Raw genomic sequence first — 24113 nt, forward strand, 5'->3', positions numbered from 1 at the left:
AAGGAACAAAGTAGAAACAGTTTTGAGGAAGTTTACGCCTTGGCATCGAGTCTGAGGAAAGACTGAGACACATCTGAGAGAGAGAGAGAAGGAGACAGGAAAGGAACGGAGGAGAGAGACCCCCTTCCACACAAACCATGGAGCAGGACACCGACTACATGAACATGAGACACATCAAAAACAACACGACAGACCCCAGTGAACGTAAGTTAAACTGCTCGACAGAGGGATAGAGTGAGAGAATTAAAGAGAGGGACAACGAGATAGAGAGAGACAGAGAGAGGTGGAGATGGAGAAACAGCGAGAGAAATAGAGCAAGAATGAGAGAGAGGTCAACAAGAGTGAGAGAGAGAGAGAAAGGGAGAGTGAGAGAGACACAGAAGCATAGAGAGCGAGAGGGGAAAACAGATAGAGAGAATACGAGAGACAGAGAGTCAGAAAATGAGATAGAGTGTTTGATAAAGATAGTACAGGGAAAGCTTTACTCTGTATCTAACCCCATGCTGTACCTGTCCTGGGAGTGTTTGATGGGGACAGTGTAGTGGGAACTTTACTCTGTATCTAACCCCGTACTGTACCTGTCCTGGGAGTGTTTGATGGGGACAGTGTAGTGGGAACTTTACTCTGTATCTAACCCCGTGCTGTACCTGTCCTGGGAGTGTTTGATGGGGACAGTGTAGAGGGAGATTTACTCTGTATCTAACACCGTGCTGTACCTGTCCTGGGAGTGTTTGATGGGGACAGTGTAGAGGGAGCTTTACTCTGTATCTAACCCCGTGCTGTACCTGTCCTGGGAGTGTTTGATGGGGACAGTGTAGTGGGAACTTTACTCTGTATCTATGTTTATCCCCGGAAGCCTTCAGCTGCCTGGGCCCTGAGCTGCAGAGAAATCTCACTAAACCTCTCCTCCGAAATATATGTCTCTCACTCACTCTGTCTCTCTTTATTTCTCTCTCATTGTCTCCCTCTTTATCCGTCTCTCTCTATCTGTCTGTCTCTCTCTCTCTACCCTCCTTAAGACTCTCCTTGTACCAATCTCTGTGTCTGAGCTTTTGGTTTCCTGTCCCTAATATCTCCCTGTGTGACTCGGTGTTCGATTCTCTTTGATAACCCTCCTGTACCCTGTGCTGGGATGTGAAACGAGGGATATAAACGAGTAACGTGGTTGTTGTTTCTCTCGATAAGGGAGGTAGATACGTCACCATTGTCTGTCTAGTGCAGTTACACAGGCTGCTCAACATTGGCCAATCTTTACTTCTCTATTCTAGGTAAAACTGGACAGGAAACAGCTGGAGGACGAAGCTCAATAACTTCAACACATCTTGACATCGCCTGCTTCATTGTCTTAATCATCAGTTTGGCAATTGCGATAGGGCTAAGAGTCCAAGGTAGGAAGCTGAACCTCACACTCAAACTGTTACAGAGAGTGAACGGAGGCAATACTGAACTCCTTTATTTTCTCACCCTCTGTCCGTAAGCAGGGGTGTTTTCATGTTGGAAATAGGCTGTGGTGTGTTTACCCAAACCCTCAGTTTGTGAGGTCAGACTTTAAAGGGAGAAGCAGCAACATCTCTCTAGATTTAAATCAGCAGCGTAGTTTATTCATATTTTCAAACCCTCTCACACTAACAGATATATTCCACACCCCTCACTGTAACACCCTGATATATCCCACACCCCTCACTGTAACACCCTGATATATCCCACACCCCTCACTGTAACACTCTGATATATCCCACACCCCTCACTGTAACACTGATATATCCCACACCCCTCACTGTAACACTCTGATATATCCCGCACCCTCACTGTAACACCCTGATATATCCCACACCCCTCACTGTAACACTCTGATATATCCCACACCCCTCACTGTAACACCCTGATATATCCCACATCCCTCACTGTAACACTCTGATATATCCCACACCCCTCACTGTAACACCCTGATATATCCCACATCCCTCACTGTAACACTCTGATATATCCCACACCCCTCACTGTAACACTCTGATATATCCCACATCCCTCACTGTAACACTCTGATATATCCCACACCCCTCACTGTAACACCCTGATATATCCCACATCCACATCACTCACTCCAGCTCTGTTGTGACATAGACAGGTGTCGGAGTGGGCAGGTAGGGGATTGACAAATTTTGACACAGAGAAGTGTGAAGTGATTGATTTTGGCTGGAAGAATATGTAGAGTCAGGTTCAATCGAGGCATTCAAGGGGGCATTGGATGGTTATTTGAACAGATAAAATGTGCAGGGGTACAGTTGAGAAAAGGCAAGGTGATGGCACTGGGTCCTAATGCTCATTTGGAGAGCCGGTGCAGACACGATGGGCCAAATGGCCTCCTTCTGTGTGCTTCAGACCCTGTGGTTCTTTGATCCTGTGAGTTCTGTGACCCTGTGATTCTCTCAGTCCTACAGATGGACAAGAACATGACGGGGCTGAACGGAAAGATCCAGAACATGTCCGAGACCCTTGAAAAGACACGTCGGAACCTCAGATCCATCTGCACCGCTCTCCGAAACTGCTCGGGTGAGTTGGTGCTGAATGGGCCTCCACCTGCTCCCATGTAACAGGCTTGAGAGGGGCTCAATGGCCTCCTCCTGTTCCTGTGTAACAAGCTCGAGAGGGGCTGAATGGCCTCCTCCTGTTCCTGTGTAACAGGTTCGAGAGGGGCCGAATGGGCTCCTCCTGTTCCTGTGTCACAGGCTCGAGAGGGGCTGAATGGCCTCCTCCTGTTCCTGTGTAACAAGCTCGAGAGGGGCTGAATGGCCTCCTCCTTTTCCTAATGTCCTGATGTATTTCTCTGAACGAAGTCTTTAAAAATTTGCAGAGTCTCTCTGTCCGAACGGCTGGAAAGTTCATAATCATCATTGCTATAGATTGTCAATGGAGAGCAAGGAATGGAACTCGGCAAAACTACAATGTGAATCCCGAACTTCACACCTCATCGTCATAAATACAGAACAGGAACAGGTGAGAATGACAGACGCATCTGTCAGAATGAGATAGAGAGAGAGAATATCCCTCTGCAACGTCCCCATCAAACACTCCCAGGACAGGTACAGCACGGGGTTAGATACAGAGTAAAGCTCCCTCTACACCGTCCCCATCAAACACTCCCAGGACATGTACAGAACGGGGTTAGATACAGAGTAAAGCTCCCTCTACACCGTCCCGATCAAAGACTCCCAGGACAGGTACAGCACGGGGTTAGACACAGAGTAAAGCTCCCTCTACACCGTCCCCATCAAACACTCCCAGGACAGGTACAGCACGGGGTTAGATACAGAGTAAAGCTCCCTCTACACCGTCCCCATCAAACACTCCCAGGACAGGTACAGCACGGGGTTAGATACAGAGTAAAGCTCCCTCTACACTGTCCCCATCAAATACTCCCAGGACAGGTACAGCACGGGGTTAGATACAGATTAAAGCTCCCTCTACACCGTCCCCATCAAACACTCCCAGGACAGGTACAGCACGGGGTTAGATACAGAGTAAAGCTCCCTCTACACTGTCCCCATCAAACACTCCCAGGACAGGTACAGCACGGGGTTAGATACAGAGTAAAGCTCCCTCTACACTGTCCCCATCAAACACTCCCAGGACAGGTACAGCACGGGGTTAGATACAGAGTAAAGCTCCCTCTACACTACATGAACGAGGGTTCCAGCAGTCGATGAGCTGAGCCCGGGGTGGTTCTGGGTGATGTTACGGAGTTTGGAAGAGGCCGTCATGGTGACGATGTGGATATGAGGTGGGAATCCCATCTCCAGATTAAACACGACCCCAGGGCTGTGAACAGTCTGGTTCAGACTCAGAGAGTTCCCAGGAAAGAGTCGGTAACTCGGGAATGGAGTTTGGAACAGAGACGGAAAACAAAGCTTCAGTCTTCCCGATATTTAATCAGAGGGAATGAGGGAGAATTTCCTGAGAAAAGAGTTTGAGGCATTTTGTGTATCAGTTGTGTGTGTCAGTGAGTGTGTGTGTCCCTGTGTGTGTGTGCGAGTGAGTGAGTGTGTCCGTGTGTGTTTGTGTGTGTGTTTTCTGTGTCACTGTGAATTAAGGCAATAAAACTAACTGTTCACACCAGATCATTATATCTGCTGCAGAATTTCATAAATAAATCTGTCGAGAACAATCTTGGGACTTACTGGATCGGACTAACAGATCGAGAGACTGAAGGAAACTGGAAATGGGTGGATGGGACCCCAGTGAGGTGAGTCCCAGCGTCGCATGGAGAGAGAGAGCAGGACAGGGGGATTAGATTGGGATTGATACAGGGCTATGGGGAGAGAGCGGGACAGCGGGATTAGTTTGGGGATTGATACAGGGCTATGGGGAGAGAGTGGGGCAGTGGGATTAGTTTGGGGATTGATACAGGGCTATGGGGAGAGAGCAAGGCAGTGGGATTAGTTTGGGATTGATACAGGGCTATGGGGAGAGCAGGACAGTGAGATTAGTTTGGGATTGATACAGGGCTATGGGGAGAGAGCAAGGCAGTGGGATTAGTTTGGGATTGATACAGGGCTATGGGGAGAGAGCGGGACAGTGGGATTAGTTTGGGATTTATACAGGGCTATAGGGAGAGAGCGGGGCAGTGGGATTAGTTTGGGGATTGATACAGGGCTATGGGGAGAGAGTGAGGCAGTGGGATTAGTTTGGGGATTGATACAGGGCTATGGGGAGAGAGCGGGACAGTGGGATCAGTTTGGGGATTGATACAGGGCTATGGGGAAAGAGCAGGACAGTGGGGTTAGTTTGGGATTGATACAGGGCTATGGGGAGAGAGCGGGACAGTGGGATTAGTTTGGGATTGATACAGGGCTATCGGGAGAGAGCGGGGCAGTGGGATTAGTTTGGGATTGATACAGGGCAATGGGGAGAGTGCGGGGCAGTGGGATTAGTTTGGGGATTGATACAGGGCTATGGGGAGAGTGCGGAGCAGTGGGATTTGTTTGGGGATTGATACAGGGCTATGGGGAGAGAGTGGGGCTGTGGGATTAATTTGGGGATTGATACAGGGCTATGGGGAGAGAGTGGGGCAGTGGGATTTGTTTGGGGATTGATACAGGGCTATGGGGAGAGAGTGGGGCTGTGGGATTAATTTGGGGATTGATACAGGGCTATGGGGAGAGAGTGGGGCTGTGGGATTAATTTGGGGATTGATACAGGGCTATGGGGAGAGAGCGGGACAGTGGGATTAGTTTGGGATTTGTACAGGGCTGTTGGAATCTTGTTGATTCTGTGCAGGAATGTGTTGGATTTTTATCGGTATTTTTTATTTCCCCATTTCCCAGTTTTACTCGATGGGATCAGGATGAACCGAATAATGTGAATGGTAATGAAAACTGCGCCATTATCAGAATAAACGGCTGGAATGATGCCAGTTGTACCGATCGCCTCCCTTTCATCTGTGAGAAAAGGGCACTGCCCTGCATCGAGGCAGCTGATATTGAGAAATATTGTTCCTGAAGAGAGACTGGGACACAGAACGAGAGTGTCAGGATTGTCCAAAGATCCCCAGCCCCTCCTCCCTTCCCCACAGTCCCCGACTGCCCGAGGCCACGTCCGTAAGGTGAAAGTTCATCTGTTCCCCTTCTCCCCGAGGAGGAGCCTCCCGCAGCACCACCAGTGGTGGGAGGGGGGAATGACAGCGTGAAGGTTGACATTGGAAAACCCCATTATAAATCCAGGCAGGAATCCGACAAAATGTTACAGGACAGAAGCCCTGCATTTCTCTAGCACCTTTCACTAACTCAGGAGATCCCCAATGTACTTTTTCAGCCAATGAAGCAACTCCTTACAATATTTTCATAGTTGTCATGTTAGAAATGAGGCATTCAATTTGCGTGCAGTAAGCTCTTTTCTTCTCAGACTCTGGAAATCATGTGAGCTCAATTTCATCTCTGTGGTTCTTGTACTGTTATTATCCATAGTTGTAAAAGTTTCCTTTGTCTATCCTCCATTACTGTGCCTGTGTGTGTGTTTGTGTGTATCCGTGTGTGCGTATGTGTGTCTGTATATGTGTGCGTCTGTGTGTGTGTGTGTGCGTGTGTGTGCGTGGGGCAATGTTTTTTTGTGTGTGTCCGTATGTGTATGTATTTTTGTATGTGTATGTTTGTGTGTATATGTCTGTGTTTGTGTGTATGAGTGTTTGCTTGTGTGAGTGTCTGTATGTGTCCGCGTGTGAGTGTGGGTGTTTGTGTATATGTGGTGTGTGACTTGTGTGTGTGTGTGAGTGTGAGTGTGACATTGTGAACATTCCTGCCCCGGGTTTTAAATGTAAATAAACTAACCCATGTTGATCATAATGTGACTTTGCTGTGAGTGATTAGTAAAGTGGATCAGACACACTGAGGGTTTGGGAAAACACACCACAACACACTTCACAAAGAATTCAAAACACCTTCTGCGTACGAACAGTTGGTGAGAGAGAGAATTGCAGTTTGCCTGTCCCTCTCCTGTCCGGAACAGTTCATTCTGAGGAACCTACCAACTCAGACACATGTACAAGATCTCCAACTTTGTAATACTGCTCCGAACTTCTCAATTCCTTCATACACCAGCCTACGCACTTTTGCTGTATCCAATCCCTTAGGTGTGTCCGGTGTCCTGATGTTTATCCAGGAAGTGACCACAATGAGCAGGAAAACACAATTGCTTCTTTTACCGATTAACTGAAATCTGTGTCCCTATCTTCCTCGCTCCTTCCCCTAATGGGACAGTTTCTCCCCATCTATTCACGTTGCTGCTATCCCTTTCATCCCATGGGCTATAACTTTGCTCACAAGCCTGTTGTGTGGCACTGTATCGAATGCCTTCTGGAGGTCCATGTGCACCACATCTACAGTGATACCCTCATCGACCCTCTCTCTTCCCTCATCAATATAACTCCAGCAAGTTGTTTAAACAGTATTTTCCCTGAACAAATCCGTGCTAGATTTCCTTAATTCTCCTGCGTCTGTCCTTGTGATGATTTAATTTTCTCCTGGTTATTGTTTCCAGAAGCTTCCCCACCGTCGAGCTTAAACTGTCCGGCCTGTAGGTGCTGGGTTTATCTTTTCACCCTGTGTTGAGCAAGGGGGTAACGCTTGCAATTCTCAAGTCCTCTGGAAACACCCCAGAGTAATATTCTTTTAGAATTTGTGCCTATGTGTACATTGAAAAACACCAACAAATTCAACAACAACCTCAACATTGAAAAACACCAACAAATTCAACAACAACCTCAACAAATTCAATAACAACCTCAACACTGAAAAACACCAAATTCAACAACAAACCCAACATTGAGAAGCACCAACAAATTCAACAACAACCTCAACAAATTCAACAACAACCTCAACATTGAAAAACACCAACAAATTCAACAACAACCTCAGCATTGAGAAGCACCAACAAATTCAACAACAACCTCAACATTGAGAAACACCAACAAATTCAACAACAACCCCCACATTGAGAAGCACCAACAAGCTGGACTCGAGCTCTCGGGCGCTGCCCTCCTTGTATCACAGACGGGGTGAGGGGGGGTATTTGGGGGTAGGGAGAAGCCAACCCACAAACTGCAGGGACATACAGAGAGAGAAAGGGAGAGAGAGAGAGAGGGGGAGAGAGGGAGAAAGAGAGAGAGGGAGAAAGAGAGAGAGGGAGAGAGAGAGAGAGGGAGAGAGAGAGGGGGGGAGAGAGAGGGAGAGAGAGAGAGAGGTGGGGAGACAGGGAGGGAGAGAGAGAGAGAGAGGAAGAGAGAGGGAGAGATAGATGGTGAGACAGATTGAGAGAGAGGGAGAGAGAGGGAGAGATGGTGAGAGAGATTGAGAGAGAGGGAGACAGAGAGAGAGATTGAGAGAGAGGGAGACAGAGAGAGAGATGGTGAGAGAGATTGAGAGAGAGGAAGACAGAGAGAGAGATGGTGAGAGAGATTGAGAGAGAGGGAGACAGAGAGAGAGAGATGGTGAGAGAGAGGGAGACAGAGAGAGAGAGGGTGAGCGAGATTGAGAGAGAGGGAGACAGAGAGAGAGATGGTGAGAGAGATTGACAGAGAGGGAGACAGAGAGAGAGATGGTGAGAGAGATTGAGAGAGAGGGAGACAGAGAGAGAGATGGTGAGAGAGATTGAGAGAGAGGGACTGCTGCCCCTGGAGTCAGTACAACCAGCCTCTCATTCTGATCTCAGGGGAAGTGTCATTGTGAAATGGAACGAAGAGGCAGAAACAGTTTTGAGGAAGTTTTTGCCCTGACATCGAGTCTGAGGAAAGACTGAGATACATCTGAGAGAGAGAAGGAGAAGCAGACAGGACAGGAACGGAGGAGAGAGACCCCCTCAGACACAAACCATGGAACAGGACACCAACTACATGAATATGAGACACATCAAAAACAACACAACAGCACCCAGTGAACGTAGGTTAAACTGTTCAATAGAGAGAGGGATAGAGAGAGAGGGAGAGCGAGAGGGAGAGAGAGCGAGAGGGAGAGAGTGAAAGAAAGAGGGAGACAGAGAGGGATAGAGAGAGACTGACGGGTCGGGGGACAGATGGAGGGTCAGTAAAAGAGGTCAATAGAGAAAGAGAGCCAGAAAGACAGAAAGAAAATGAAAATTATAGAGAAACCGAGAGACAAAGACAGAATAAAAAGGAATGGAAAAGAGAGACAGACTGTCAGACAGAGAGAGAGAGACAGGGAGAGAGAGATGATGAAAGAGATTGAGAGAGAGGGAGACAGAGAGAGAGATGGTGAGAGAGATTGAGAGAGAGGGAGACAGAGAGAGAGATGGTGATAGAGATTGAGACAGAGGGAGACAGAGAGAGAGATGGTGAGAGAGATTGAGAGAGAGGGAGACAGAGAGAGAGATGGTGAGAGAGATTGAGAGAGAGGAACTGCTGCCCCTGGAGTCAGTACAACCAGCCTCTCATTCTGATCTCAGGGGAAATGTCATTGTGAAATGGAACCAAGAGGCAGAAACATTTTTAAGGAGGTTTTCGCCCTGACATTGAGTCTGAGGAAAGACTGAGACACATCTGAGAGAGAGAGAGAAGCAGACAGGACAGGAACGGAGGAGAGAGACCCCCTCAGACACAAACCATGGAACAGGACACCAACTACATGAATATGAGACACATCAAAAACAACACAACAGCACCCAGTGAACGTAGGTTAAACTGTTCAATAGAGAGAGGGATAGAGAGAGAGGGAGAGCGAGAGGGAGAGAGAGCGAGAGGGAGAGAGTGAAAGAAAGAGGGAGACAGAGAGGGATAGAGAGAGACTGACGGGTCGGGGGACAGATGGAGGGTCAGTAAAAGAGGTCAATAGAGAAAGAGAGCCAGAAAGACAGAAAGAAAATGAAAATTATAGAGAAACCGAGAGACAAAGACAGAATAAAAAGGAATGGAAAAGAGAGACAGACTGTCAGACAGAGAGAGAGAGACAGGGAGAGAGAGATGATGAAAGAGATTGAGAGAGAGGGAGACAGAGAGAGAGATGGTGAGAGAGATTGAGAGAGAGGGAGACAGAGAGAGAGATGGTGATAGAGATTGAGACAGAGGGAGACAGAGAGAGAGATGGTGAGAGAGATTGAGAGAGAGGGAGACAGAGAGAGAGATGGTGAGAGAGATTGAGAGAGAGGAACTGCTGCCCCTGGAGTCAGTACAACCAGCCTCTCATTCTGATCTCAGGGGAAATGTCATTGTGAAATGGAACCAAGAGGCAGAAACATTTTTAAGGAGGTTTTCGCCCTGACATTGAGTCTGAGGAAAGACTGAGACACATCTGAGAGAGAGAGAGAAGCAGACAGGACAGGAACGGAGGAGAGAGACCCCTCAGACACAAACCATGGAGCAGGACACCGACTACATGAATATAAGACACATCAAAAACAACACGACAGCCCCCAGTGAACGTAGGTTAAACTGTTCAATGGAGGGAGAGAGAGAGAGATGGAGGGAGAGAGAGAGAGGCAGAGATTCAGAAAGAGAGAGGCAGACAAATGGAGAGGTTGAGAGTGAGTGAGACAGAGAGATGGTGACAGAGATTGAGGGTGAGAGTGAGAGGGAGAGAGTGAGAGTGGGGAACATAGTGAGATTGAGAGAGAGGGGGAACTTTATGCAGTATTTAGCCCAATGCTGTACCTGTCCTGGCAGTGTTTGATGGGGACAGTGTCGAGGGAGCTTTACTCTGTATCTAACCCCGTGCTATACCTGTCCTGGGAGTGTTTGATGGGGACGGTGTAGAGGGAGCTTTACTCTGTATCTAACCCCATGCTGTACCTGTCCTGGGAGCTTTGATGGGGTCGGTGTAGAGGGAGCTTTAGCTTTATCTAACCCAGTGCTGTACGTGTCCTGGGGGTGGTTGATGGGGGCAGTGTAGAGGGAGCTTTACTCTGTATCGAACCCCGTGCTGTACCTGTCCTGGGAGTGTTTGATGTGGACGGTGTAGAGGAAGATTTACTCTGTATCTAACCCCGTGCTGTACCTGTCCTGGGACTGTTTGATGTGGACGGTGTAGAGGGAGCTTTACTCTGTATCTAACCCCGTGCTGTCTCTGTCCTGGGAGTGTTTTATGGGGACAGTGTAGAGGGAGCTTTACTCTGTATCTAACCCCGTGCTGTCCCTGTCCTGGGAGTGTTTGATGTGGACGGTGTAGAGGGAGCTTTACTCTGTATCTAACCCCGTGCTGTCCCTGTCCTGGGAGTGTTTGATGTGGACGGTGTAGAGGGAGCTTTACTCTGTATCTAACCCCGTGCTGTACCTGTCCTGGGATTGTTTGATGGGGACGGTGTAGAGGGAGCTTTACTCTGTATCTAACCCCGTGCTGTACCTGTCCTGGGATTGTTTGATGGGGACACTGTAGAGGGAGCTTTACTCTGTATCTAACTCTCATCCATTGTATAGTTTCTGTTTCCGTTTTCCAGACGATCCGGAGATCTTGTACGCGGAGCTGAATCTTCTTCCTGCTTCCGGGACATCTAAGGTCCGTACAACAGGTTAGTTACGGATATCGTATGTCAGTCGTAAGATACTGATTTGTGTCAAACCTGCTGCACTTTAGTTGTTTCTCAGTTGCGTTGTACATGATGCATTAGGTAGACCCTGATTCTTTCAGTTTCATCTTAGGTTACACCTGAGTCAATATCGTACCTGATCCATCTCCTCTCTGCCTGTTACACGTTAGTTACGTATCTGTTTGACCTTAGTTATGGGTCTGCTAATCTCTGTTTGGAAATCGAATACCCTCTGACTGTCACAACTGTGCGACGCCCCTCTTCCCTGTCATTTACATCTCAGTTACGTTTCCGTTGCATCGTAGTAACATCACAGTTAAGCATGAGTCCTGTCCCTGTTGTACTCCTGTAGTGTGTCACTTGCTTCTTAGTTGCATGTGTGTTACGTCTCAATTACACTTCGCTTACATGTCCATCACACATCCATTGTATCTTAGCTGTGTTTCTGTTAGACCTCAGCCACGTGATGATCACACCGTATCTATGTGCCTGCTGTTCCTCGGTTTCCATGCCTGCTTGTTTTGTGTTACACTTGTTCTATTGGTGAATTAAGTCTTTGCTAAGTCGCATTTACGTGTCAACTGCCTGTAGCTGGTAAAGCAAGAATTCAAGAAGCACCTGGCTACATTCTGGTTAGGTCTTGGTGTGCTCCAGAGCTGAGTGACATGTCGGTGTGCGTGTTGTTGCTCCGTCATTGTCCTCTGCTTCCCACCTACGTCACACGCACTGACCAAACTGTCCTCACGTTCTTCATTGCTTCTCATTCCCTCGCTCCATCTCTCTCGGTTCCTGTTCACCTACGAGAGTCCAAGTTACGCCCAAGTCAACTTCACTCCGTGGAGTCTGCAGCAGAACCAAGGCCCAGAGGTGACCCCGGGCAAAGGTCAGTCAACCTGGGAGTATGGGGTCAGAGGTCAAAATGGTTCAGGGTAGTCGAGGGGAGGGACGTGGTGAAGGGTGAAGGGATTCACCTCACCATCTCTGTAACCTCCTCCAGCCCCTACAGCCCTCCCTATCTCTGTAACCTCCTCTAGCCCCTACATCCCTCCCTAGCTCTGTATTGTCCTCCAGCCCCTGCAATGCTCCCTATCTCTGTAACCTCCTCCAGCCCCTACACCCCTCCCTATCTCTGTTACTTCCTCCAGCCCCTACACCCCTCCCTACCTCTGTATCCTCCTCCAGCCCCTACAACTCTCCGTATCTCTGTAACCTCCTCCAGCCCCTATACCCCTCCCTATCACTGTAACCCCCTCCAACCCCGACAACCTTCCCAAACTCTGTAACCTCCTCCATCCCTTTCAAACCACCCTATCTCTGTAACCTTCTCCAGACCCTACACCCATCCCTATCTCTGTAGCCCTCCTCCAGTACCTACAACCCTCCCTATCTCTGTAACCTCCTCCAGCCCCTTCAACCCTACCTATTTCTGTAACATCCTCCATTATCTACAACCCTCCCTATCTCTTTAACCTCCTCCAGACCCTACACCCCTCCCTATCTCTGTAACCTCCTCCAGCGCCTACAACCTACCCTATCTCTGTAACCTCCTCCAGCGCTTATAACGCACCCTATCTCTGTAACCTCCTCCATTACCTACAACCTTCCCTATCTCTGTAAACCCCTCCAGCCACGACACCCCTCCGTATCTCTGTAAACCTCCTCCAGTACCTACAACCCTCCCTATCTCTGCAACCTCCTCCAGACCCTACACCCCACCCTATCTCTGTAACTTGCCCCAGCCCATAAAACCCTCCCCATCACTGGACCTCCTCCATTACCTACAAACCTCCCTATCTCTGTAACCTCTTGCAGCTCCTACACCCCTTCCTATCTCTGTAACCTCCTCCCGCCCCTACAACCCTCCCTATCTCTGTAACCTCCTCCAGCCACTACACCTCTCCCTATCTCTGTAACCGCCTCCAGCCACTACACCCCTCCCTATCTCTGCAACCACCTACAACCCCCTGAGTTCTTGGTGTTCCTCCAATTCCGGCCTCTCGTGCGTTCCCCGATTACCATCGCTCCGCCATTCGCAGCTGGGATTTCAGCTGCCTGGGGGCCTAAACTCTGAAATTGCTTCCCACAACCTCTCCCTCTCTGTCTCGATCACTGTCTCTGTCTCGCTCTCCCATCCTCTCTCTCTCTGCCTCACTCTCTGCTCCTTTCCCTCTCTCTCTCTCTGTCTCTCTGTCTCCTCCTTTAAGATGCTCCTTGTACTGATCTCTGTGTCTGAGCTTTTGGTTTCCTGTCCCTAATATCTCCCTGTGTGACTCGGTGTTCGATTCTCTTTGATAAGCCTCCTGTACCGTGCACTGGGATGTGAAACGAGGGATATAAACGAGTAACGTGGTTGATGTTTCTCTCGATAAGGGAGGTAGATACGTCACCATTGTCTGTTCCGTGCAGTTACACAGGCTGCTCAACGTGGGTCAATCTTTACTTCTCTATTCCAGGTAAAACTGGGCAGGAAACAGCTGGAGGAAAAAGATCAAAAAAATCCAGATGTCCCATCGTGGTCGGACTCATTGACTTAATCTGCAACTTCGCAATTATTACAGGTCTCTCAGTCCACGGTACGGGGAGGAACATCTCACTGTAACACCCTGATACATCCCACACCCCTCACTGTAACACTCTGATATATCCCACACCCCTCACTGTAACACTCCGATATATCCCACACCCCTCACTGTAACACCCTGATACATCCCACACCCCTCACTGTAACACCCTGATACATCCCACACCCCTCACTGTAACACCCTGGTACATCCCACACCCCTCACTGTAACACCCTGATACATCCCACACCCCTCGCTGTAACACTCTGATATATCCCACACCCCTCGCTGTAGCACTCTGATATATCCCACACCCCTCGCTGTAGCACTCTGATATAACCCACACTATCACTCACTCTGCCTCTGTCTCTCAATTCTACAGATGAACAAGGAGTGCGGTGGTGCTGACCCCCTGAACCGGACCTTGGCCATTGCCCTGCAGAATCTGACAAAGCTGGATGGAAAGTTCCAGAAATTGTCCGAGACAGCGCGATCGCTCTGCCCAATGCTCCAAAGCTGTTCAGGTGAGTGGGAGCTGCCGGCCGTACTCCTGCCCCCTCCTGCAACATCCCACGCTCTGCCCCTTTGGGGTTGCCACCACCTCCTGTCTCCCCGCCCCCACCCACTGTCTTCCCACCCCCACCCCCTGTCTCCCCACCCACATCCCCTGTCTCCCCATCCCCACCTCTTGTCTCCCCACCCCCACCCCCTGTCTCCCCATCCCCTGTCTCCCCACCCCCACCCCCTGTCTCCCCACCACCACCCCCTGTCTCCCCATCCCCACCCCCTGTCTCCCCCCGCCACCCCCTGTCTCCCCACCCCCGCCCCCACCCCCTGTCTCCACACCCCCACCCCCTGTCTACCCACCCCCACCCCCACCCCCTGTCACCCCGCCCCCACCCCCACCCCCTGTCTCCCCGCCCCCACCCTCGGACTCCCCGCCCCACCCCCACCCCCACCTCCTGACTCCCCGCCCCCACCCCCTGACTCCCCGCCCCCACCCCCTGACTCCCCGCCCCCACCCCCTGACTCCACGCCCCCACCCCCTGACTCCCCGCCCCCACCCCCTGACTCCCCACCCCCACCCTCCCCATCCTTCCCTCCTCAATCTCCAAGCGGGGGAAGGCCGCACTATCCTGGCCTCTGCCTCCTGGAGTTTGGGACAGGCAAGGAGATGAATCGATCGGGGGGGTGGGGTCTGTCCGACAGATTGAAGGGATTGGATAAGGTGCAGGAGGTCGATCCAAGCTCGAAGCCTGAGGCCTACAGGTGAAACCACGGCGACCGGACCCGAGGCGTTTAAAGCAATAAAGAGATTCGATTGGGTCGATGGGGAGAAACTATTTCCTCTGGTCCGGTGGGTTGTGGGGGAGCCGGGGAGGGGGAGTCGAGAACAAGGGGGAAGGTGGTTAAAATTCGAGCCAGGACGTTCAGGGGGGACATCAGGAAACACCTCTTCACACAAAGGGGAGCGGAAATCAGGAACTCTCCCCCCACCCCCGAAATAAACTGTGGGGGCCGGAGGTCAAAGGGAAACGTCAAAACTGAGATTGAGGGATTGTTGTTGGGGATGGAGGGTCACGGAACCGAGGGAGTTAAGGTACAGAGCAGATCCAATAGAATGGTGTAAAATACCCGAGAGGGGCTGAATGGCCTCCTCCTGTTCCTGTGTAACAGGCTCGAGAGGGGCTGAATGGCCTCCTCCTGTTCCTGTGTAACAGGCTCGAGAGGGGCTGAATGGCCTCCTCCTGTTCCTGTGTAACAGGCTCGAGAGGGGCTGAATGGCCTCCTCCTGTTCCTTATGCCCCGATATATTTCTCTGAATTAAGTCTGTATAATTTTGCAGAGTCTCTCTGTACGAGCGGCTGGAAAGTTCATAATCATCATTGCTATAGATTCTCAACGAAGAGCAAGGATTGGAACTCGGCAAAAGTACATTGTGAATCCCTAAGTTCACACCTCATCATCATAAATACAGAACAGGAACAGGTGAGAATGACAGACGCATCTGTCAGAATGAGATAGAGAGAGAATATCCCTCTGCACCGTCCCCATCAAACACTCCCAGGACAGGTACAGCATGGGGTTAGATACAGAGTAAAGCTCCCTCTACATCGTCCCCATCAAACACTCCCAGGACAGGTACAGCGCGGGGTTAGATACAGAGTAAAGCTCCCTATACACCGTCCCCATCAAACACTCCCAGGACAGGTACAGCACGGGGTTAGATACAGAGTAAAGCTCCCTCTACACCCTCCCCATCAAACACTCTCAGGACAGGTACAGCACGGTGTTAGATACAGAGTAAAGGTCCCTCTACACAGTCCCCAGCAAACACTCCCAGGACAGGTACAGCACGGGGTAAGATACAGAGTAAAGCTCCCTCTACACCGTCCCCATCAAACACTCCCAGGACAGGTACAGCACGGGGTTAGATACAGAGTAAAGCTCCCTCTACACCGTCCCCATCAAACACTCCCAGGACAGGTACAGCACGGGGTTAGATACAGAGTAATGCTCCCTCTACACTACATGAACGAGGGTTTCAGTAGTCGATGAGCTGAGACCGGGGTGGTTCTGGGTGATGTTACGGAGTTGGGAAGAGGCCGTCATGGTGACGATGTGGATATGAGGTGGGAAGCCCATCTCCAAGTTAAACACAACCCCAGGGTTGTGAACAGTCTGGTTCAGACTCAGGGAGTTCCCAGGATGGAGTCGGTAACTTGGGAATGGAGTTTGGAACAGAGACGGAAAACAACAGCTTCAGTCTTCCCGATATTGAATCAGAGGGAATGAGGGAGAATTTCCTGAGGAAGGGTTTGGTGTATTTTGGGGATCAGTTGTGTGTGCGTGTTTGTGTGAGTTAAGGCAGTCATACTAACTGATCACATTCCATCATTGTATCTGCTGCAGAATTTCATAGAGAAATCTATCGAGAACAATCCTGGGACTTACTGGATCGGACTAACAGATCGAGAGAGTGAAGGAAACTGGACATGGGTGGATGGGAGCCCAGTGAGGTGAGTCCCAGCGTCGCATGGAGAGAGAGAGAGCGGGACAAGGGGATTAGATTGGGATTGATACAGGGCTATGGGGAGAGTGCGGGGCAGTGGGATTAGTTTGGGATTAATACAGGGCTATGGGGAGAGAGTGGGGCAGTGGGATTAGTTTGGGGATTGATGCAGGGCTATGGGGAGAGAGCGGAATAGTGGGATTAGTTTGGGGATTTGTACAGGGCTATGGGGAGAGTGCGGGATAGTGGGATTAGTTTGAAATTGATACAGGGCTATGGGGAGAGAGCGGGACAGTGGGATTAGTTTGGGATTGATACAGGGCTATGGGGAGAGAGCAGGACAGTGGGATTAGTTTGGGATTGATACAGGTCTATGGGGAGAGAGTGAGACAGTGGGATTAGTTTGGGATTGATACAGGGCTATGGGGAGAGAGCGGGACAGTGGGATTAGTTTGGGATTGATACAGGGCTATGGGGAGAGAGCGGGACAGTGGGATTAGTTTGGGATTGATACAGGGCTATGGGGAGAGAGCGGGACAGTGGGATTAGTTTGGGATTGATACAGGGCTATGGGGAGAGAGCGGGGCAGTAGGATTAGTTTGGGATTGATACAGGGCTCAGGGGAGAGAGCGTGATAGTGGGATTAGTTTGGGATTGATACAGGGCTATGGGGAGAGAGCGGGGCAGTGGGATTAGTTTGGGATTGATACAGGGCTATGGGGAGAGAGTGGGGCAGTGGGATTAGTTGGGGATTGATACATGGCTATGGGGTGAGAGCGGGAAAGTGGGATTAGTTTGGGATTTGTACAGGGCTGCCGGCAATTTGTTGAGTCTGTACAGGAATGTGTTGGATTTTTATCGGTATTTTTTATTTCCTCATTTCCCAGTTTTACCCGATGGGAGCAGGGTCAACCGAATAATCTATTATTATGAAGACTGCGCTATTTTCAGAACCAATGACTGGAATGATGTCCGTTGCACCCATTACTTCCCTTTCATCTGTGAGAAAAGGGCACTGCCCTGCGTCGAGGCAGCTGATATTGAGAAATATTGTTCCTGAAGAGAGACTGGGACACAGAACGAGAGTGTCAGGATTGTCCAAAGATCCCCAGCCCCTCCTCCCTTCCCCACAATCCCCGACTGCCCGAGGCCATGTCCGAAAGGTGAAAGTTCATCTGTTCCTCCTCTCCCCCAGGAGGAGCCCCCTGCAGCGCCACCAGTGGTGGGAGGCAGGAATGACAGTGTGACGGTTGACATTGGAAAACCCCATTATAAGTCCAGACAGGAATCCGGTGAAATGTTACAGGCCGGAAGTCCTGCATTTCTCTAGCACCTTTCACGAACTCAGGAGATCCCCAATGTGCTATTGCAGCCAATGAACTTTGCAGCCAAAAACTTTGTTTTCATAGTTGTCATGTCCAAAACGAGGCATTGAATTTGCGTGCAGTAAGCTCCCACTGGACTCAGGATTGAAATCGTTCACATCGGAAATAACCTTTGGACTTTTTCTTCTCCGACTTTGGAAATCATGTGAACTAATTTTCATCTCCGTGGTTCTTGTACTGTTACTATCCATAGTTGTAAAAGTTTCCTTTTTCTGTCCTCCATTACTCTGTGTTTGAGTGTGTGTGTGTGTGTGTGTGTATGTGTGTGTGTGCATGCACGCACGGGGGGTGGGGGTGTGCGTATGTGCATCTGTGTGTGTGTATGTCTGTGCATGTACATCTGTGTTTCTTTGTCTCTGTGTGTGCGCATTTGGGCTTTTGGGCATGTGTGTGTGCAAGTGTGTGTGCATGTGTTTGTGCGTGTGAATGTGTGTGTGTGTGCATGTGTTTGTGTGTGTGAATGTGTGTGTGTGTGAATGTGTGTGTGTGTATGCGTGTGAGTTTGTGAGTGTTTGTGTGTGTGAGAGAGAGCTTTAGAGTGTGTGTGTGGTCCAGAGTGTGACATTATGAACACTCCTTCCCCGGGTTTTAAATGTAAATAAACTAACCCAAGTTGATCACAATGTAAATTTGCTGTGAGTGATTAGTAAAGTGGATCAGACACACTGAGGGTTTGGGAAAACACACCACAACATTCTTCACAAAGAATTCAAAACACCTTCTGCGTACGAACAGTTGGTGAGAGACAGAAGTACAGTGTGCCTGTCCCTCTCCTGTCCAGAACAGTTCGTTCTGAGGAACCTACCAACTCAGACACATGTACAAGATCTCCAACTTTGTAATACTGCTCCTAAATTCTCAATTCCTTCATACACCAGCCTACGTACTTTTGCTGTAACCATTCCTCTCCCGACGCTCTGTTATGACACAGCAGATGATGTGTGCCAGGCGGATCAAATCCACGAGGGAATCCTGATCATGTGGTCACAACTGTTTTGCAATTTATATTTTAATTCGAGATGCCTGCCCTGAATTCAGTAATAATAAGTTCACCAAGACTCTAGAGATTTTTTTACTAACCTAAATTAAACATTCATTAACAAAAGAAATGATTGTAAGCACATACACGGGTCGACAAATTACTACTATAATAACTCCAAAAAGCCCCTAATTAATCGAGCTTCCAGCTACACCCCCATTAAGGCAACAGGAAAAATCAATTAGACTTTCAAACAGATCCAGGCAAATCATGACAATACGGTGTACAGTAGAATCCAAAGTGTGTTTTTCCCAGCTTCAGTTTCTGTGGACAGCAGCTTAATGCTGGAGGCTTTTCACACTTCTGGGAGATCTTGCAATGCCTTTCCCTCTGACACACAGCTTCTTCTCCTTTATACACGTTTATCCCTTTTAATGTCAATCCCATTGTTCCCAAAAGTCTTTGGATCTTTACCTTTCTCATAATATAAATCTCTTTATGGTGCTAATACTATCAGTAACCATAGGGAAAAATAAACACACTGCTTGGCCTCGCTTCTCTGGCAAGGCGTGCACGTCTCTTTGAAATTCAAACTACTCTGATTTATCTAAAAATGCAAATTCTCCTCACCGCACATTCTAAAACTTCAGCCATGTTTACCTATTGAGCATTTCAAACTGAGCTTCTTTTCATGAATCTCAGCCTCCAGACCAGCTGTCTCCAAGCCGATTAAACACAGAGAACCTGTCCAAACCCCACTATTCACCTACTTTTACAATAAATCACAATAACATTCTGAGAATGATTATATTTCCATTACAGCTCTTTGCCGGTGTCTCCGAGTTTTTATTTATTGGTTCATGGGTTGTGGACATCCCTGGCTTGGCCAGCATTTATGCCCATCCCTAATCGCACTTGTTCAGAGGGCATTTAAGGGTCAACCCCATTGCTCTGGGTTTGATGGGGGTGGTCTGCATCTCGAAACTTACAAATTACAAAAATGGGTTGTAACAGTTGTTTCAAGTTTCCGTCTGGGATTTGAATTTGAAGCCCTCGGCCTTTACCCTTGGCTGTGACATAATAAGGTTACATTCAGATCGGACATGGTCTTACTGAATGGTGGGGCAGGTACAACGGGCTGAATGGCCTCCTGCTGCTCCTGGTTCCTATGTTCACATGTTCATATGGACGTACCTACACTCACTGCCTGGTCGGTGAAGGCAAGGCCTGACCTCAATGCTCACCGGGAGGACCAATGGGAAGAAAAACCTTCCATTTTGGAATAAAATGACAAGTGATATTTGCTGCCAGGTTATTGGTTAGTGTTTCCAGGAGGTTTCAGAGGATCATTCAGTCTGTGTGTGTGTCAGTGTCTGTTTGTGTGAGTGTGTGTCTGTGTGTGTGTCAGTGTCTGAGTGTGTGTCAGTGTCTGAGTGTGTGTGTCTGAGTGTGTGTCAGTGTGTGTGTCAGTGTGTGTGTGTGAGTGTCTGTGTGTGTGTCAGTGTGAGTGTGTATCAGTGTGTGTGTGTGTGTCAGTGTGTGTGTGAATGTGTGGGTGTGTGAGTGTGTGTCAGTGTCTGTGTGTGTGAGTGTCTGAGTGTGTGTCAGTTTGTGTGTGTGTCAGTGTGTGCGTGTGAGTCTGTGTGTGTCTGAATGTGAGAGTGTGAGTGTGTGTCAGTGTCTGAGTGTGTGTGTGTGTGTGCGTGTGAGTGTGTGTCAGTGTCTGAGTGTGTCTGTGTGTGTGTCAGTGTCTGAGTGTGTGAGTGTCTGTGTGTGTGTCAGTGTCTGTGTGTGTGAGTGTGTGTCAGTGTGTGTTGGTGTGTGAGTGTGTGTCAGTGTCTGTGTGTGTGTGTGTGTGAGTGTATGAGTGTGAGTGTGTGTCAGTGTGTGTGGGTGTGTGTGAGTGTGTGTCAGTGTCTGTGTGTATGAGTGTGAGTGTGTGTGTGTGTGTGTGGGTGTGTGCGCGTGTGAGTGTGTGTCAGTGTCTGTGTGTGTTGGTGTGTGAGTGTATAGACCTTTTCCAGTTACAACAAGCAGTCGAGATGCTTGTGAAATGATTTTGAATTCTGCCGATGTTCCCTGAAGCCAGGTTGGCTCTCCCTGTGCTTGGCAAAAATGTAAAGCCTTCGGCAGCTGCTGTACATGGTTAACTGAACCACTTTGTCACACAGGTCTAAGGGGAAGTGGCATTACAAAAATGAAGAAAATAGAAACAGTTTTGAGGAAGTTTACGCCCTGACATTGAGTCTGAGGAAAGATTGAGACACATCTGAGAGAGAGAGAGAGAATCAGACAGGACAGGAACGGAGGAGAGAGACCCCCTCAGACACAAACCATGGAGCAGGACAGCGACTACATGAATATCAGACACATCAAAAACAACACGACAGCCCCCAGTGAACGTAAGTTAAACTGTTCAATGGAGGGAGAGAGAGAATTAAAAAGAGGGACAGCGAGATAGAGAGAGACAGAGAGAGGTGGAGATGGAGAAACAGAAAGAGAAAAAGAGCAAGAATGAGAGAGAGGTCAACAAGAATGAGAGAGAGATTGAAAGAGAGAGTGAGAGAGACACATGCATAGAGAGAGAGAGGGAAAAACAGAAAGAGAGAATAAGAGAGACAGAGAGTCAGAAAGTGAGATAGAGTGTTTGGTAAAGATAGTACATGGGAAGCTTTACTCTGTATCTAACACCATGCTGTACCTGTCCTGGGAGTGTTTGATGGGGACGGTGTAGAGGGAGCTTTACTCTGTATCTAACCCCGTGCTGTACCTGTCCTGGGAGTGTTTGATCGGGACAGTGCAGAGGGAGCTTTACGCTGTATCTAACCCCGTGCTGTACCTGTCCTGGGAGTGTTTGATGGGAACAGTGTAGAGGGAGCTTTACTCTGTATCTAACCCCGTGCTTTACCTGTCCTGGGAGTGTTTAATGGGGACGGTGTAGAGGGAGCTTTACTCTGTATCTAAGCCCATGCTGTACCTGTCCTGGGAGTGTGTGATGGGGACAGTGTAGAGGGAGCTTTACTCTGTATCGAAGCCCATGCTGGACCTGTCCTGGAAGTGTTTGATGGGGACGGTGTAGAGGGAGCTTTACTCTGTATCTAACCCCATGCTGTACCTGTCCTGGGTGTGTTTGATGGGGACAGTGTAGAGGGAGCTTTACTCTGTATCTAAGCCCATGCTGTACCTGTCCTGGGAGTGTTTGATGGGGACGGTGTAGAGGGAGCTTTACTCTGTATCTAACCCCGTTCTGTACCTGCCCTGGGAGTGTTTGATGGGGAAAGTGTAGAGGGAGCTTTACTCTGTATCTAACCCCAGGCTGTACATGTCCTGGGATTGTTTGATGGGGAAAGTGTAGAGGGAGCTTTACTCTGTATCTAACCCCAGGCTGTACATGTCCTGGGATTGTTTGATGGGGACAATGTAGAGGGAGCTTTACTCTGTATCTAACCCCGTGCTGTACCTGTCCTGGGAGTGTTTGATGGGGCAGTGTAGAGGGAGCTTTACATTGTATCTAACCCCGTGCTGTCCCTGTCCTGGGAGTGGTTGATGGGGTTGGTGTAGAGGGAGCTTTACTCTATATCTAACCCCAGGCTGTACCTGTCCTGGGAGTGTTTGATGGGGACAGTGTAGAGGGAGCTTTACTCTGTATCTAACCCCGTGCTGTACCTTTCCTGGGAGTGTTTGATGGGGACAGTATAGTGGGAATTTTACTCCGTATCTATGTTTATCCCCAGAAGCCTTGAGCTGCCTGGGCCCTGTGATGCAGAGAACTCTCGTTAAACCTCTCCTCCTATATATCTGACTCTCACTCTCTGTCTCTCTCCATTTCTCTCCCTCTTTATCCGGCTCTCTCTCTCTCTGTCTGTCTCTCTCTCTCTCTACCCTCCTTAAGACGCTCCTTGTACCGATCTCTGTGTCTGAGCTTTTGGTTTCCTGTCCCTAATATCTCCCTGTGTGACTCGGTCTTCGATTCTCTTTGATAAGCCTCCTGTACTGTGCGCTGGGATGTGAAACGAGGGATATAAATGAGTAACGTGGTTGTTGTTTCTCTCGATAAGGGAGGTAGATACGTCACCATTGTCTGTTCTTTGCAGTTACACAGGCTGCTCAACATGGGTCAATCTTTACTTCTCTATTCCAGGTAAAACTGGGCAGGAAACAGCTGGAGGAAGAAGATCAATAACTTCAACACATCTTGGCATCGCCTGCTTCATTGTCTTAATCATCAGTTTGGCTATTGCAATAGGGCTGGGAGTCCAAGGTAGGAAGCTGAACCTCACATTGAAACTGATACAGTGAGTGAACGGCAGCAATACTGAACTCCTTTATTTTCTCACCCTCTGTCCGTAAGCAGGGGTGTTTTCATATTGGAAATAGGCTGTGGTGCGTTTACCCAAACCCTCAGTTTGTGAGGTCAGATTTTAAGGGAGAAGCAGCAACATCTCTCTAGGTTTAAATCAGCAGTGTAGTTTATTCATACATTCAAACCCGGGGGGGTCATCACAACTTCATACACACACATAAACACATAACAGGAACATCGGAAAAAGCTTTTTTACGGCTTTCAATAACTTAATCGAAGTTGTTTGGTTGAAGAAGGGCCACTTTTCAAATAAAGCAAAAGCAAAAGTTTACGATCCCTTTCAAACACGACACAGCCAATGATATATCACACACTCCTCACTGTAACACCCTGATAAATCCCACACCCCTCACTGTATCACCCTGATATATCCCACAGCCCTCACTATAACACTCTGATGTATCCCACACCCCTCACTGTAACACTCTGATATATCCCACACCCCTCACTGTAACACCTTGATATATCCCTCACCCCTCAATGTAAGACCCTGATATAACCCACACCCCTCACTGTAACACCGATATATCCCACACCCCTCACTGTAACACTCTGATATATCCCACACACCTTACTGTAACACACTCTGATATATCCCACACCCCTCACTGCAACACTCTGATATATCCCACACTCGTCACAGCAACACTGTGATATACCTCACATCCCTTACGGTAACACTGTGATGTACCCCACACCCCTCACTGTAACACTCTGATATATCCCACACCCCTCACTGTAACACTCTGATATATCCCACACCCCTCACTGTAACACTCTGATATAT

The 24113-nt window shown here is 48.9% G+C and overlaps 1 protein-coding gene across 1 annotated transcript; it reads left to right on the top strand.

The window, feature by feature from the left end:
- The first annotated feature begins 1274 nt into the window (after positions 1-1274).
- Positions 1275-6336, top strand: LOC144676166 (C-type lectin domain family 17, member A-like). Its single transcript, XM_078536661.1, has 5 exons — positions 1275-1388; positions 2434-2553; positions 2855-2997; positions 4137-4243; positions 5325-6336. The coding sequence occupies exons 2-5, from the start codon at positions 2442-2444 to the stop codon at positions 5497-5499; spliced, it is 537 nt and encodes a 178-aa protein (XP_078392787.1). The 5' UTR covers positions 1275-1388; positions 2434-2441; the 3' UTR covers positions 5500-6336.
- The last annotated feature ends 17777 nt before the right edge of the window (positions 6337-24113 follow it).

This window comes from Cetorhinus maximus, unplaced genomic scaffold (genome assembly GCF_964194155.1).
Source record: "Cetorhinus maximus unplaced genomic scaffold, sCetMax3.hap1.1 HAP1_SCAFFOLD_1395, whole genome shotgun sequence".
Lineage (NCBI taxonomy): Eukaryota > Metazoa > Chordata > Chondrichthyes > Lamniformes > Cetorhinidae > Cetorhinus > Cetorhinus maximus.

Bases quoted from the DNA above. Each gene is read 5' to 3' on its own strand.
- LOC144676166 (XM_078536661.1), top strand. From the start codon at position 2,442: ATGGACAAGAACATGACGGGGCTGAACGGAAAGATCCAGAACATGTCC. The intron at 2,554-2,854 runs GTGAGTTGGTGC...AAAAATTTGCAG, and splicing joins CGCTCTCCGAAACTGCTCGG to AGTCTCTCTGTCCGAACGGC. The intron at 4,244-5,324 runs GTGAGTCCCAGC...CCCATTTCCCAG, and splicing joins GTGGATGGGACCCCAGTGAG to TTTTACTCGATGGGATCAGG.